Source organism: Moschus berezovskii, chromosome 2 (assembly GCF_049115385.1).
Source record: "Moschus berezovskii isolate FMDL1 chromosome 2, NW_MosBer_1.0, whole genome shotgun sequence".
Lineage (NCBI taxonomy): Eukaryota > Metazoa > Chordata > Mammalia > Artiodactyla > Moschidae > Moschus > Moschus berezovskii.
This window is the reverse complement of record NC_142461.1, coordinates 1,051,718-1,068,523: the sequence shown is the minus strand read 5'-3', so window position 1 is coordinate 1,068,523 and position 16,806 is coordinate 1,051,718. Positions and strand designations below refer to the sequence as shown.

At 57.4% G+C, this 16,806-nt stretch overlaps 1 protein-coding gene across 1 annotated transcript in view; it reads right to left on the bottom strand.

The window, feature by feature from the left end:
- PADI3 (peptidyl arginine deiminase 3) overlaps positions 1-16,612 on the bottom strand; it is a 28,923-nt gene extending 12,311 nt beyond the window's left edge. Inside the window, exons 1-9 of the mRNA XM_055397046.2 lie at positions 16,521-16,612; positions 9,338-9,518; positions 7,066-7,138; positions 4,854-4,915; positions 3,801-3,918; positions 2,530-2,655; positions 800-978; positions 490-593; positions 281-392 (exon numbers count right to left, since the gene is read on the bottom strand). Coding sequence (XP_055253021.1) covers positions 281-392; positions 490-593; positions 800-978; positions 2,530-2,655; positions 3,801-3,918; positions 4,854-4,915; positions 7,066-7,138; positions 9,338-9,518; positions 16,521-16,612 — 1,047 coding nt within the window. The remainder of the gene's footprint in view (positions 1-280; positions 393-489; positions 594-799; positions 979-2,529; positions 2,656-3,800; positions 3,919-4,853; positions 4,916-7,065; positions 7,139-9,337; positions 9,519-16,520) is intronic.
- Between the last annotated feature and the right edge of the window lie 194 nt (positions 16,613-16,806).

Sequence of the window (16,806 nt, the reverse complement as noted above, 5' to 3'; positions counted from 1 at the left end):
TTGGAGGGCAGGGAGCGGTGCTCCCACCTCTGCCATGGCGCCCCCCCGCCAGTTCCCAGCCCACATCCTGTGGGTGAATGGATGTCATATTCAACGTCAGTGTGCCCGAGTCTCCAGAAGGTTCTGGAGAGGGGGGAGAGCTCTGGGTCTGGAATTAGAAAGAGCAGGGCCCTGGGGAGGGCGGATGCAGCCCTGGTCCTCCTGGGTATTCCCAGCAGCCCCTGCGTTGGAGGGGCCGCCTCTCCCGCAGGCCGGGGTCACTGCCCAGTGGCCGCAGTACCTGGATCCAGCGGTCGTTGCGGTTCTCGGCCTGCGGGCAGATGGTCAGCTTGCAGCCGGCCCTCCTGGCCAGCTCGGCCACTGCAGCCACGAAACACGTGTTGTTCCTCACGCTGCGGACGAGCCCAGGGAGAGTGTTCAGGACACAGGCAGACAGAGGGGCCGGAGCAGCCAGCAGCGCCAGAGGACGCCCGGCGCCCCCCAACTCACCGGCAGACGTACACCTCCAGGGGCGGCTGGGTGCTGGGCGTCATAATCCAGGGGGCCACTCGGAACACCACGGTGTCGGTGAAGATGGGGGACTCGGAGAAATCCTGCAGGGTAAGACCGGAAGGGAAGCACATTGGCCTCGGGGCCCAGCGCCTGGTTGGGTGAAGGACCACCGTGGACTCCAGCAGGCTGCTAGCTCCGTAGTTTCCAGAGAGGCAGCAGCGGGCGGCCGGATCCTCCAGGCTGGGGATGCCTGCCTCTCCTGGGCACGGAGGCCGTTGCCCACCCTGTCTGTCCTGGCCACCCCTACCTCGTTGGAGTCGTCCAGCAGGGTGACATGGAAGGCGATGAGCCCCGAGAAGCCGGCGTCGGGGAAGGACAGGCCCTCCACGAAGAAGCGCTCCTCGTCCCCGTGGAAGCGGGGCACCTCGTATGACACCTTGTTCTGGCCTAGCACGTGCCGGTATGCCTCGCAGGAGTCTTCGGGGCCTGGCAGGGGGCAGAAGGGGCTCACGAGGGGGCCCTGGGAGCAGGAAGCATCGCGTAACCTCCCCGACACAATGGAAGCCACACAACCACCCCCGCTTCTCACCTCCCACTCGCAGAGGAGAGAGAGAGAGGCTTAAAACCCAGTGCGGGCAGGTCAGGGTGGGACAGGGAGGGCATTCTTTTCTAATGCTGGTGCTCAGAGCTTTCAAAGGACAATTTGGTGGCATCTTGCCTAGAAAATCCCATGGATGGAGGAGCCTGGTAGGCTGCAGTCCATGGGGTCGCTAAGGGTTGGACACAACTGAGCAACTTCACTTTCACTTTTCACTTTCACACATTGGAGAAGGAAATGGCAACCCACTCCAGTGTTCTTGCCTGGAGAATCCCAGGGATGGGGGAGCCTGGTGGGCTTCTGTCTATGGGGTCACACAGAGTCAGACACGACTGAAGTGACTTAGCAGCAGCAGGAGCAGCAAAGCAATGCTTACCCCTAACCAGCAAGTCCCTGCGCAGGTAGGCGTCTTTCCTATAAAATACAGGGGGAGGCGCTCACAGATTATTTACTGGGCACCTACTATGCACCTAGGAGGTGTGGTTCAGGACTCAGGACCCCGCTGTGAGCATGGTCCCTGCCCTCCAGGAACTGAGATGTCTGCAAAATCCACACACCACAAAAACCGTACGCTCACGGGACCAAGGCAGTTACAGCACCTCCGTGCTTTGAAATATGACGCGACTGTGGAGGAAGGCAAAGCAGAGCTAAACAAACACACAGAGACGTGTGGGGTGTGTAACTGGGTGGGAGCAACCAGGTGGAAAGTGGCAAGTGGACACGTGCACACACCAAGCACGTCAAACGTCGGGAAGAGCACACACGCCGCGGCGAGCAGAGCACGCGTTTCAGGAGTCGGGTTTGCAGCAGGGTCGAGAACCCTCATTGTGACCTTCGCATACTTCTGTATTTCTAAAGTGAGCATATTATTACTCGTATTGTGTTGGCCAAAAAGTTACATCTTACAGAAAAACCCAAAAATATATTTGTAGTTTTGGAGGTATTGCTTGCATTCATGATAATGACACTGTCGCTATGTAAGGCAACAGTTTGGGGTTTATCGGGGTGGGCAGGAGATGCAGACTGAATGGAGGCAAATAGCCAGGGTGTCTGGGACTGGCTTTAAAACACTTCACCAAACAAGAAAGGACAGATCAAGTAAGAGAAGCAAAAGAGCGATCCTTGATGAATCTGAGTGGTTGGCATATAGGGGTTCTTCACACCGTTCTCTCTGCTTCTGTGTATGCTTGAAAGTTTTGATAATCAGAATTTCTAAATGTGCTTCAAACATTTAAAAATGCATTCATCTGCTGAAACCACCTCGGGCACAGCTGTGCCAGGGACACCAGGCAACCAGTCGTGAAACTCGCGCATCCGGTGCTTCTTCCTCTGGGCCCTCAAGGCGGCCCCGGAGCCAGAGCAGAGCCTGCACCCCAGGCTGGGTGGGGAAACTGAGCACCACTCGCGCCCCGGGCAGGGAAGGACGGGCATCAACTCACCGCAGGCATGGAACACCCGTGCCCGCTCGGCGTCAGCACTGGAAGTGTGGAGGATGAGTTTGTGGTTGTCAAACAGGGCGTCAGGGCCTTGGGTCCGCAGAACCATCACAGACATGTCTTCCAGGTCTGGGGGGCCAGACACAGGGCAGTGGCTCAGGGGGCCCCCAGCACCCCAGCCCCTCCCCAGGGCAGAGGGTGCCAAGACCTGGGTCTCTGCCCCAGCTCTGCCCGCCCCGTGGGAATACTGAGAGCCACCAGGAGCAGGTCTGTGAGCATGTGACGTGGTGAGCTGCTTCCTGCCCTCTCTGTGCCTCCGTGTCCTCCTCTGCCCATAAACAGAAGTGCGGAGCGGCCAGCCCGCTGCCTGGCCCGGGGTAGGTGTGCAGAAGCAACCATGAGAAGGCCGTCCGGGAAGCAGGTGGGTAAGGGCTCTCCTCTCAGGCCCAGCGTCACTCGCTGCTGCCCTGGGCCGGCCCCTCCCTCCCGAAGCCTCAGCGCTCCAGTCTCTGAAATGATCCTGCCAACTTTCAGAGTAGCTCTGGGCATCTCGTGGGTGAAGCCCCTGACCCACACCCAGGACATTGCCAGGATATCCTTCATGGGGCTGTGCATGCGGCTCAGGATGGACTCAGAATGTGGAAAGTGCTCAGTCGTGTCTGACTCTGCGACCCCATGAACTACACAGTCCATGGAATTATCCAGGCCAGAATACTGGAGTGAATAGCCATTCCCTTCTCCAGCGGATATTCCCGACCCAGGAATCAAACCTGGGTCTTCTGCATTGCAGGCAGATTCTTTACCAGCTGAGCCGCCAGGGTATGTGGGGCATCTCTGAAATCCAGGCCAGCAATGCCAGCGGGGAGGAGGCTGGATCTGGGGTTACAGGAACCTTGGACCTGCCGCAGGCTGACTGAGTGACTTCGGGGATCCCCTGACCTCTGAGGGTCAACATCATCGTCTCTGAATTTGGGGCAGGCCGCCCTCCCGCGTGGATGCTTAGATGAGGATTTGGGGAAAGGCTCTGGCACACACTGGGTGCTCAGCATGAGCACTTTCCCAGCCTGGAGGGGGAGGAAGACGCCGCCGCTCCTCTCCAGAGCTCTGCCCCGGCGGGGGTGCCCGCTGGCGCTGGGGTGCTGGGGAGGGGCAGGTTTTAAGGAGCATTAAGGCGCCCTGGAAGCTGAGCCTCCGGCCCCAAGCTCTGCCTCCAGAGCCGCCCTTGTGAGTGAGACTCCCGGCAGGTGGCTGAGCGGCGGCCCGGCGCCCCTCACCTTGCAGGCAGCGCACGCGGCGGTCACAGCTGTCCTGGTCGTCAGAGCTTGCGCTGTCCCTGTCACAGTTCACCAGCAGGATGGCTCCGTACCCACCGGGTCCCCACACCCACTGCCGCTGCCGATGGCAAAGCACAGCCGGTGACGGGGGCTCCCAGCAGGCCCGCGCCCCCTCCCCAGCTCCCTCCCGGCCACGTTCCTCACCCCTCCCCTCCTCTCCTCTCGGCCCTGAGCTGGATGAGGCTTCTGTTCTCAAGCTACTACTCACACCGTCCAGTTCAAAGACACAGCCGTCTTTCACGGCCGGCTGTGTCGTGCCTCCAGCCAGCATCCTCTTTTCCAACAGGCAGCTTTCTGAGGATGAGGTCCATCTTCCCTCCTTGGCTCCTGCTGCTCCTTCCAGCTGAAACGCCCTCCCTCTTGCATAACTTTGGAGCCCCGCTCAGCTGAACCTCCTTGCCCATAAAGCCCAACGTGACCTCCTCTGGACTCCCAACATCTTCACTGCCACCACAATTCAGCCCAGTTTTTTCATAGTTTCAGACTTGGTAGATTTCCTTTTCACATAGATTAGGGGGTCTGTATGCTACAAATCTAGCTTACCACCTGTTTTTCTAAATAAAGTTTTATTGGAACACTGTCACATCCTTTTCCCCCCATATTGGCCATACAACTCTTTCATCCTTCACTGGCAGAATCAAAACATTGCAACAGAGACAAGATGGCCTGCAAAGCCTAAAACATTTACTATCCTGCTCTTACAAGAAGAAAAAAAAAAAAAATTGCCAACCCCTAACCTAGATTGAAAATCCAGAAGGACTTGTCCCCACAAAGGGAGGCCTAGCCCAGGGTTGGGCATGTATGTGCTTAAAAATTCTTGATGCTTTTTCTGCCAGTGAAAGAAGATCCCCAGCCATTCTTGGGTTGGCTCCGCTGGCCTTGACATCGGCTGGGAGGCAGGGGGATGCCTCTAACGACCTCACCGCTTTTAACCCAGCCTAGAGCAGCTGCGAACCCCACGCCCCTTTCTGGGTCCAGGCAGAGAGAGCGTACCTTGTCCACAAAGTCCCTGTTCTGCCCGGCTTCACAGCTCAGGTCACAATCCAGGGTGACATCTGCAAGGACAGGGCAGAGGGCGAGTCACGACAAGGCTCCCAGGGGCCAGCACAGGCCACAACCTCCGCCTTTTAGCCTCAGTCTCGGGGCCCATTCTGGGGCCAGACAAACGGAAGTCATCTCCAAGAAGATGCTGCCCAGAGGTGGGAGGATTTGGAGCCTCCCTCCCTGGGCTGGGGAAAGAGGCCTTGGGGAAGATACAGGGTCAGAGCAAAAACCCAGGTCAAATTCTGCCCCCTCCAGGAAGCCTTCCCTGAATTCTCCCTCTTCTGCATCCCTATAAGCCCTCACTGTCTGGGGGACATTCTGCCCAGCCCCTGAGTTGCCTGGGACATTCTGGGTCTGTATGAAGCTCCCTCGTCTCCCAGGGTTGGGCCAGTGAGCCTGGGCTTTGGTGTCAGACAATCATGGATGTGAATCTAGGCTCTGGCACCTGCTGGCTGTGTGGGTCTGAGCCCAGCTTCCCCTCGTATCCCAGCCTCCATCCCAGCTTCTTAACCACTCTCCGCAGAATGTGGGGGAGGGTTTACAGTACACATGAAACCTTCAAGGGAGAGAGAAAGAAAATTGAAATGATTTTTAAATATGTGAAAAGATACTCAACCACTTGCAAGAAGGGGATGAGTCTCAGAAATGGAAGGTGGGGCAAAAGGCATGTACAGTGTGACCCCACCCAGACAGAGCACCAAGGCAGGCAAAAACTGACTGTATGATCTGGGTGTGCCTATTCAGATGGCAAAACCATAAAGAAAGGGGGAAATATTTATCACAAGACAGCAGTTACCGTAAGGGAAGGATCAAGGTATGATCAGAGAGGGGCTTGGGGGTGCTTTGGGGTGCTGGTCATGTTCCCTGCTCTATTTCTCGACCTGGGATTTGCTTTCTAACTGTTCCCATATCTGCTCCCCACCCCCACCCCCGCAAACACACACCCACTCATATTGGGCTGACCTAAAAATTTGCTCAGGTTTTTCCATAAGGTGTTAAGAAAACCAAAACAAACTTTTTTGCCAAACCAATACATATGCATTTTTCTGTATGTGAATTTGCCAATAAACAAGGTGTGGGTGTGTGTCTGGGGGGGTGGGCAGGGAGACCCCTGACCTCAGTCCTAACTAAAGGGAGGCAAGTGAAAGCAACAACAAGGTGCTGACCTCTCCGGCTGGAGAAACAGAGAAGGCTGGAAATGGACAGTGTTGGCAAGACACTCCCCTCCGCTGCTGGCAGGTGTATAAGAAGCCATTTGGCAGAATCTATCACAGCGGAAATGTTCGCTCCCTGTAACTCAGCGGTTCTGCTTCTAAAAATGCCTCCTGCAGACAGCGTTTTTAACTCTCCTGCTAACTTTCTTGCCCTCCGGAATGGCTGCCCAGCGTGAGCCCCACCCCTGGCAGAAGGAGTTTCTGGTCGCACATCCTTGGCAGCTGAGTATCTTTTCATTTGGGGTCTGAGCACGAGGGTTTTCTCCCCTGTGATTTGTGGGTTTCTGGTTTTCACTTATTTCTAACCAGACAACTGTTTGGTTGTTCTTTCTTGTTGGTCAGCATTCTCCATTGCCTGCAAACGCTGATCCAGGCACCCGCACTGCAAATTGCTTCTCCGGAGTCCGACTTTGGACTTGTCCTCCGTTGCATAGAAGATTTCCATTTCAACAGTCTAAATGATCAATATTGTCCCCGATGGCCTGTGCTTTTGTTTTGCTTTGTTAAAGAAAACTTCTGACTACTATGACATTGAAGAGACATTCTCTTCTAAAAGCTTTAAAATGTGGACTTTCACCTGGATGGTTTTTAAAATTTTATTTTTAATTGGAGGATGATTACAGTATTGTGACGGTTTCTGCCACATATCAGCATGAGTCAGCCAGAGGTATACATCCATCCCCTCGCTCTTAAACCCAGGTCCTCCCACCTCCCTCCCCATCCACCCCCCTAGGCGGTCACAGCGCCACCTTTGGGTTCCCTGCATCATACAGCAGACCTATCTGAAGTCTGTTTCTGAGCATGATATACGGTGGGTCCCAAGTTCATGGAGCATCGCAGGATGACCACATGCCCCTGCGGCTGAGTCCCGGCCCTCTGTCTGTGCCACTGGCATTTCTCCAGCCCGGCGCCACTTTCACACGCCCGTGACCGAGGCCCCGACTTACCCACGCAGGTGAGGTAGAGCACTGCGCAGGCCAGGGGCAAGGAGTCCCGGCTGGAGTGGTAGGAGATCTGCACCTGTAGAGAGGCGGGCCCGGGGTCAAGCGGGCTGAAGCTAGGAGCCCGGCCCCAAAGCACAGGTCCTGGGGGACCTGGCGAGGGGGGGAGGCGCTCCCAGGAACCTCTGTGCAGCCACCAACCCAGCTCTTCCTTTAGCCTTCTCTGCCACTCATTTTTCCATGCCTCGGTTAGCTCATCTGTAAAATGGGAACTATTTGCTAGGGATTCCATGGAGACCATCCCAGTGCTGCTGCTGACTCTTGTGTGATTTCAGCAAGCCCCTGTTCCCCCTTGGATCTCAGTTTTGCCATGGATAAAATGAGGAGCTTGGTGCTCCAGCTAAGACCCGATACAGCCAAATAAATAAATACATTAAAAAAAATAAAATAAAATGAGGAGTTTGCACTGTGCAGGGTGCATACACCCTCCTAACTGTGGGATTTGGACAGGCCTTTACTTGAGCCCAGCATCTCCGGGTTCTGGGACCTCGGCTGAGGCCCTTCAGCTTTCTGAGCTGCCTCAGTTTGCTCCTCTGCAATATGGGCTTTATACAGGTCCCTACAATCAAAGGACGGTAGTTCAGATTTGAAACAATCCATGGAGAAGACTGATCTCATAGGAAATGCCCAAGAAATACCAGCTCTTGTTATGAGAGGGCAGGGGGCGTGATGTGTGAGCCGGTGCAGCGTTCCTGAGTCAGATGGCCTGGGCGGGCAGAGGATGCCCTGGGAAAGTTACTTCGCCGTCTGGGTCTCCCTCTCCTCCGCCGTGGAGCGGCGCTGATAATGGCCCCGTGGGACTGATGACAGGCGTGCGGATTAAAGCCGGAAAGCGTGGGACGTTTGGCACCGTGCCCACAGCGCACGCCGGGCAGCTGTTAAAGGGGAGGCTGAAGACAAAGTGCAGGCCGATGCGCCGACGCCGTTTCCCACTCCGCCCTCCGCCGGGACCCTCGCTGCCATGCGGCCCCTCGGCTCTCCGGCTCTGACATCCTGTCTCCCAGGGGGCTCGGGAACTTACCGAGCCCCGAAATCCTGCAGCTGCGAACCCCCGCGAGTCAAGCCCCAGCAGGGATGCTCGCTGCAGGCACACGGTTGCCTGGACCCCGGACAAAGGCAGGGACGCGCTGATGCCGGTCCTCAGGCCCTGAGGGCCTCGGGGCCCGGGGATGCAGAGACGGGCAGCCTCCGCGCCGCCCCTGGCTCAGTGCTGGGCGCCCATCGCAGGCTGGCCCGCCGCCCGCCGGGCTCCGGGGCCTCTGTCCGACCCTCGCCCCCTCGGCCACTCACTCCTCTCGGGACTCCAGCTGAGCCCCGCCCCTCCTCGGTCAGTCTGCTGGTGAAATAGCCTCGCGCAGTCCCGCCCCCGCTGCCGCACGAACCTCCCCGGATAGGCTAATTCGGATCCCTGGGCGGGAAAGACGGGGGCTGACGGAGGGAGCTTGTCCCCAGGAGTCAGGCGGGTCTGACCCCTGAGCTCTAGCTCTCCCGCAGACCAGCTCTGTGGCCCCGGGACGGTTACTCTGAACCCTCGTGGCCTCCCCTGAGAACCGCGCACCAGACCCCGGCGTCAGGGCTGGACGAGGGCATGCTGCCCAGTGCTGGGCACCCGGTCAGTGCTCCTCAAAGGGCCAGTTTCCCGAAACCGCGCTCCTGACGTGGAGCGGGAGCCTGCCGCCTGCACGGCAGACCTGATTTCCACCGCCCTTTTAAGGGGCGTCATGTGCGCCAAGCTTACGGCCCACCCCATCTCCCCCATTTTTTAAATGTCCCCTGCCCAGGGGCCAGAACACTGCCTCCAGCCTGGCCTTGGTAGACTCGCTCTTGTGGCTGACTGGGCAGAGAGACGAGAGGCGGGCAGGCATCCTGCCTGAGAAGGGAGCAGGGTCAGGAAGGTGGCGGGTTGGGGGAGATGAGGCCGCGAGGGAGGGGCCCCGAGGCAGCTGCTCCCCTCTCCACCTCTGCTTTCTCTCGCTCATGCATAGTATCACGGACTACGAATCGACCCTCAGCCACAGATGGGGAAACAGGTTCCGAGAGATGTGAGCGACCAGCAGACCCACAGTCTGTGCTCGTACGTCGTAGAGCTGGAGGCTCCAGGGCCGAGCTCTTGTCCTCTGGGCTACCCTGCATTCTGGATAAGAGAGGGCACTGGGCCCTCATGGAACCGGGTCACCCCCCACCCCCAGTCACCCCCCAGACAAGGGGGCGCGCTCACGTGACTGTCGTTGAGCTCGTTGCTGGGAGAGTTCATGACCACGATGATCTGGGAGCCCACGTCAAAGTGCCACCGGCGGGTATCCGCGCGCTCCCGGTCCCTCTCCACGTTGGGGCAGATGTAGACGTCCACGCCAGGGGTTCCGTAGACCTCAAACATCTCTGTGCCCTCAGGAACTGACCTGGGAAGGACACAAGCCATGGGAAGTGCTAGAGGGCAGCCCTTGTTCAGATGCTTGAACTCTGGCTCAAACACTTACTTCCTCCAGGAAGCCTTCCCAGACTACCCCAGGCTCCTCAGATCCTTCCAGCAAACTCCTAGGAGTCAAACTTGGACCCCACACATATATACACAGTCTCGTATTCCCAGGTTCTGTGTTGATTAACATTTCCCTTGTGAATGCTCCAGGTATTCATTGTAGGGTTAAACAGTCCCTGCTGTCCGATGGCCCTGGGACTTCCTTTCCAGCTCTAGCTGGTCTGGGAGTCTTGTTTGAAATCAGTCTGTTCCTCCTGATGGTCTGTAGGGTGCCCATGAGCATGCGGGAAGAAGCACCCACTGCCCCAGAGCCTTCAAACCAGCTGGAGAGCTGAGGACAGCCCTGCCCAGGGCAAAAGATGGGTCAGGAGGCAGTGGGATCACATGGAGAGGCCTCTGTGGGGAGAGGAACTGGAAGTCTTCCTGGAGGAAGTGGCACACACACCCAGCAGGGGACAACAGTAATGGACGCTGGGTGAGCCCCTGCTGCTGCTGCTGCTGCTGCTAAGTCACTTCAGTCGTGTCCGACTCTATGTGCCATCATATTCAAGGTTCATTATGTATATCGTCAAGTAATCCATTAAAAAAGCCCAGGTAGGTACTATTATCTCCCATTTCACAGATGGGAAAACTGAGGTTAAAGTAACCTGTCCAAGGTCATGGAGCTAGTAGGTGGCAGGACTGGGATCCAAATCCAGGCCTCCTGACCCTTGAGTCCACATTCTTACCCAGGCGTAATGACAACAGACGTTGAAACCCCCAGGGCCCCCTCCCCTGCACAGTTACCATGGTAGGCTTGGCTAAACCTTCCCAAATATCAGCTCATCTAATCTTCTGCACAGTCTCATTTAATGTGGGGAAACCGAGGCTCCGGATGGGCAAGAGGCATGCCCAAGCTGCACTGCTGGCCACAGTCCCCACCTCCGCCCCAAGGCCCTCTCCCTTCTCTGCCTCCACATGGAGGAAAGCAGGCCTCCTTCACTCCTCTGCTGGCATGACTCTGGCACTTTTCAGCACAGCTTCCCTTTATAGAAAGAGAAATATACGAAGCACAAACTGTACTCCGTCAGGCGGGTCCCACTCCAGGGCTCGGCCTGCTAAGTGTCCTCACCAGGGAGGAGGAGCTGACGCACCCGTGTCTCCTCCCAGGCAGGGCTGCCAGGTTTAATAAAATATAGAACATGCAGTCAGACTTGAATTTCAGGTAACCAACAAACAGTTATCTTAGCACAAGTATATCCCGTGCAATATTTGGGACATCCTGCGACTAAAAAATTACTCATTGTTGGTTTGGATCTCCAGTTTAACTAAGTGTCCTGGGTTTTATCTGGTAACTTACTCCCAAAGCTGTCATTGCCAGAGTTCTATTCTGCTGTGCCCTGGGTCTGTGAGCCAGACCGTCGGGGGACAGGGCGAGCCTGCACTGAGAGGTGTGGGAACGCAGACGGGGAGACGGATACGGAAGCCAGAGAAGCAAAGACTCAAGCAGCTGGACCCGGTGTGAAGGGCCCCCAGCGCCCTACCCATGACCCAGGAGTGCCTCGGACCCCAGGCCTCCCCAGCTAGGGGGGCACACCTTGGGTGGTCCTTCTGACGTGACGCCTACCCCGTTCCCAGGCTGCAGACTCTGGTTTGGGGTATTTCAGCCCGCTTCCCGGTACCTTCCCAGCCAAGGCCCCATGTGAGGCTCCAGGGGGACCCCAAATGAATATGGAGGCAGCCCTGTGCAGGAGGGTCCCAAAGAAGCCAGGGGCTCAGGGGTGCGAGGACCAGGGTCAGGACACAGGTCCTAGACCAGGCCGGGCTGCCCTACAGCCAAGTGACCTTGAAGAGCTCACCTGGCCCTATAACCTCGCCTTTAAAGTGGGGTAATGACACCTTCTTGCCTGGAGAATCCCAGGGGCGGGGGAGCCTGGTGGGCTGACGTCTGTGGGATTGCACAGAGTCAGACACGACTGAAGGGACTTAGCAGCAGCAGCAGCAGCAGCAGTGACACCCCCTGGGCCAGCTGCAGGCAGCCATGAGGCTCAAACAGAGAACAGATGGAGCAGCCAGGATGGGGGAAAGGGTTCTTACGGAAAATTAGGACACAGGAGGCAGGTGTATGGGAGCAGGCTGAGGCCAGGACTGGGGTGTCTGGGGAGGCTTCACGGGGGAAGGGGTGCACTCAGGGCAAGGAGGAGACACAGCTAAGGGAAGGGGTTTCCAAGCAGAGGCTTCAGAGGTCAAGAGCAAACTCAGGCTGCCGCGAGCTGGTTGTCATTTCATTCCTAGGTAATGGGAGCTAGCGGTGGTTCCTGAGTATGAGGGCGACCCGGCGGACCCATGGTGAGGTGGCTAAGCCTGAGGACTCTGGGGCCAGGTCGCCTGGGTTCAAATCCAGTTCCACTGCTCACTAGCTGCGTGGCCTTGACCTCTCTGTGCCTCTGTGTTGGCATCAACGAAGTGGGTGTGATGAGCCAATTAAAGGAGTGCGTTTGTATGGCGAACGGAACGAGCGGAGGCCCCTGCACCCGTGCCACTATTTCCCTGCTGGAGAAACTGAGGCCCAGAAGAGATCGGGCTAGAAGGCAGTGCCCTGGACCCCCAGTTCAGGGTTTATACCCACCCCCCACAGCTGTGTTAGAGGACTGAAGCGGCGGCTACTGGGGGAAGCCCTGCGTCCCCGGTGCCTGGAGGGCACGGAAGATGGCCAGAGGCTCACCTGGATGAAGTTCTGCCTCCAGTCAGGCCACCCCGAGCACAGCCTGCTGCTCCAGACGGCACCCCAGCCCAGCCCTGGGCACACACAGCTGGGGGCCGTGCCCTCCCCCACACGCAGGACCGTCCAAGGCCCTCTCCATCGCCAAGTCCACTCAGGCAGCTGCAGGACTGCACAGCCTAGGAGCTGGTGTGTGCTGGGGAAAACACGGTGGAATGACCCACAGCTCGGCTTTGCCAGGGACAGGGGCATTTCCTGGGTGCAGGACATTCAGTACTAAGATCTAGAAAGTCTTAGGCAAATAGGGACCGCTGGTCACCCTCACGGCATCAACCTCAGACCTGCTTGTTGAAAATGCTGATTCCAGAACCATACGTTCTGCACGCAGAGCTCTTTTAAACCACACTGATGTCCAGTGAAGTCTGAGGACACGGCTAAGAAGGACTGTCTCGGAAATGCTGGGTCCTGCCGCCCCTCCCAGGGGGCGTGGAGGGGACTCGGTGTGAGCGCGTGCACTCCTGGGCGTCAGGACAGCTCAGGCCTTCCTTTAGACTCATCCACCCTTTCAGCGGTGAGGGTGACGGGGATGGTGCAGACGGCGCCCCAAGCCACCGGACGCCAGGACTGTTCCCCCAGCTTACAGATAAGGAAACGGAGGCTCAGAGATGACAGGTGACTGGCTCAAAGCCACACAGCTGGTGAGGGACAGAGTCGGGACTCAAGCCAGCTCTGTCCCCACTCCCTTGCAAACCCAAACCCACCCTCTCCCTCCCAGCTCTTAGGACCTCCACCTCTGGGAAAACAAAACCAGACATTTTAGAGCTGGGAAACTGATGGGAAAGGTTCTTTTGGCTGAGAACAGAAAGGCTGACGAGAGGACAGCCAAGGTCCCCAACGAGCCGGCCCATGGCAGCAGGGGAGATCAAGGCCCAGAGCGCCCAGGACACCAGCTGTCCCTCTGTTCAGTGAGGTCCCAGATCCCCAGCCCCATCAGCCTCACCAGAAGAATGTGGTCCAGGGACTCACGGCCCTTCCTAATCCTACGTCTTCCTGCCCCTGGAAAGTGGTGGCCGCGCACACACCTTTTACAAAGTCCAGGTCGTTGAGAGTTAAAGATGCGTCTGCCTCCCAGACTCTGCTCTCTGCACAGGCAGGCCAGAGCTGCACATCAGACAGAATTTGGTGGAGACAGACGGGAGCTGCTTTGTCAAACTAAGAAGGAGGCTCAGAAGCCTCCGTGAGCAGAGCCTGAAAGCCACTCTTTGATGCCAACCTCTCTGGGGTACATATGTGGAAACCGAGTCCCAGGAAGGAGCAGAAACGTGCTCAAGGTGACACAGCGAAGGGTGACGGAACCAGGGTCAGCACTCAGGGTTCCTACCCCAGGCGCCCCAAGCCTCTTCATTCTGTAAGACCGCCTCTGCTGAGCACGCAGTGAGCTGTCTGCCCTTCCAACTAGGGACAGCGTTCTCAAGCCTGGCTGCAAGCCAACGCATGGCTCATCACGTCTGTGTGCTACCCTTCTCCCTAAGAATCCCTGAGAGGGAGAGCAAAACCCCTTCACCAAGCCTGGGCACCTCCAGCTCAGAGGAAAGAGGGAAGACAGGGTTTAATCCGCTAGTGACTAGAGATCCCCAGGGCTCTTGCTCATCCTGCAAGGCCCTTCCTCCAGGAAGCCTGCCCTGACTGCTCAGCTTGTGTTAATTTCTCTTCTCTCCTCTCCTCCTTCTCCCAGTAGGGCTCAGAGGTTATCTCCCTGCCATCTCATGGATGGTTTGGGGACACTCGAGGCTGTCTGGAGAGCCAGGAAAGATGCTTATAATGATGATGGTGGTAACGATGGCAGCAGTTGCCGTAATTGACCGTTTACATGCCAGGCATCGCCTACGCACCCCACACGCACCATCTCATTCAATCGTCCCAACAGCCCTTTGAAGTGGAGGCCAAAGCGCTTGGGCTGCATTCTGGCCCTGCCTCTCCGCCGGCTCTGAAACGGGGGGCAAGTGACGTAGCCTCTCTGTGCCTCCGTTTCCTCGTCTCTGAAACGGGGATGAAGACAGTACCCGCCTCACAGAATGGTTGGAGTATTAGCGTTAGTCACTCACACTGTAGGGCAGTGACGGGCATGGGCCAGGCTCTAGGTATCACTGCTGATATAAGTATGACCTTCATTCTACAGAGGAAGAAAGAGCGACATGGGAGGTTAAGTGACTTTCCCAAGGTCAGACAGCTCTTAGGAGGCAGAGTCAAGACCGACCACCACGTCCACTGCCTTTCTCCTGTTGGCCCACAGTCTGAGCACCCAGGACTGCTGAATCACAGCATCTCCAAGTCGGAAGGGACTTTAGAATTAACCTAGTCCCACTTGCTTGCAAGACAAGAATCCTTTCCACAGCACCCCTGCGAGGTGGTCCAGCCTCTGCTAGAACTTCAGGACAGGGTTCTCAGAGGTCAGAGACCACATCTGCTCGTTCACCACTGTGTCCCCATGCCTGGCACACTAGACCCCAAAGGAATGTTAATACCTGATGAATGTGCGGATGGACAGGCTAGGAGCTCCTCTCCATCCCCGAGACAGGCTGGTTATTGGAGGCCCGAGAGTCTCTCATTTGAGGCCAGAGGCTCCCGCACCCCATGACTGTCCCACCCACAGCCTCCTCTGTGAACCCCAAGGATGGCCTGTCTATCCACATCACCCCAAGACACTGCCGCCTCTGCCACTCACAGTCCAAGGCCATCCTCCATCCTCTAGAAAGTTCTGCAGGGGAGGAGCCGGTCCCAGGCTTCCTGTGGCAGGTCAAACAAGAGACACAGCTGCCCGACGGGCATGGGGTAGGCAGGGCAGGTGAGTCACCCCCACGGGCATGCAGAGCTGGGGGAGGCGGTGGCGCCAGCTGGCACAGGTACCCGCCTCATCATCTGGGGCTTCTCTGCGTCAGAAGCAACCAAGTCCCCTTCCCAATCCGCACTGCTCACCCACCCTCAGCCTGCTGCAGACCAGCTCCTCAGTGCCTCTCCTCTAGTGCCCTGGGACCAGCCCCGTCTCTGCTTCTAAGTCCACTCCAGTGTTTAAAGTCTTGGTTTAACATACTGGTTCTCGGGTAGGGGTGACTTTCCCTCCAGGGCACACTGGGCGATGTCCAGAGGGGTTTCTGGTCATTACAAGTGAGCGGTAGTCACTGGCATCTGGAGAGGAGGGGCCAGAGACACTCCGCTTAACGTCTCCCAGGGCACAGGCTGGCCCCTCACCAAGGAGTGACCGTGCCAACAGTGCTGAGGCTGAGAAGCACAGGCTCGTCTCGGGAGGGGGCAGAGAGCTTCGCGATGGGAGGAGCAGCATGCTGAGGGCTTCTCCTCTCCTGCCCCCTGAGTACCTGTGTCCCCCGCTCGGCCTTGGACCCAGGACCCCTGAGGACGCCTTAAGCAGTAAAGTAGCCAGCGTCCTGGTGGTTCCCAGCGCCCAGCTCCTGAAACCCTGCCCGAACTCTCCTTTTCTTCCAGGGGGAGAGAGAGAAGACGGGGGCCTCCCCCAGCCTCTGGCTGCTGTAAGCAGCAGGCAGCGGAAAGCAGACAACACAACCACCAACGGCTTCAAGCACTGGCTTTGCCACTTGGTAGCTGTGTGGCTGAGCCAACGGCTTGCTCCGCCTGTGCCTCCATTTCCACATCCATCAAGCAAAAGAAAGCCAGTAATAAACTCAGCCCCTCGGGTTGTTGTGAAAGTCAAGTTTGGGAGTTAAAGTTCAAGGATTAAATTCAAGAGGCTTGTCAAGCTCTTAGAACAGTACTTGGCACAGAGTAAGTGCTATGTAGAATATGTGTTGTTTTTTTTTTTTTTACAAAAGGATTGATGCCTGGTTTGCACAGCTTATAAGCTGGGGGTGTGGGTAACCCTCTTCCTAGTCGTGTGTGCCCAGTGAGACCCCCAGCCCAGCCTGCAGGATCATCAGGACAGGGGAAAGTACCCGCAGCCTCCGAGGCCCTGAACCAGAGCTACAGGCTCTTTTGCCCCCATCCAGTCTCCCACGCTTCATGGCCCCCTGGCTGGGGTCTTGAAGAAGCCCGGCTGAGAAAGGCAAAGACCTCCTTCCACGCCTGGCTGCTGTTCCAAGGCCAAGACTCAGGAGAGGGCAGCCAAGTCAGGAAGCTCCCCAGACAGCCTGCAGGGAGAGCCCAGGGGTCGGCACCAGGGGCCCACAACCCCCGCAGGCTTCTGACTCTTACCCATAAATGTCCACCAGGGTCTCAACTCCAGCCACACACACAGCACTGGTTGGGTGTTCCAGGGACACGCGCACAATCCTCTGCAGAGACATGCTGGCCTCCACCTGGGCTTGAGCCTCAGACGCCCCTTGGCATGTGGTTTAAAAGACCCTGGCCCCGCCCCACCAGCCCCAGGTGCTAGCTCATTGGCTCCAGTCCCAGAAGCCCAGCCCCTTCCCAGATCCACGAGCCCAGGATTGGCGGGAAGAAGCTGGGGGTTTGCATATGAACCTGTGGCTCCCACCCA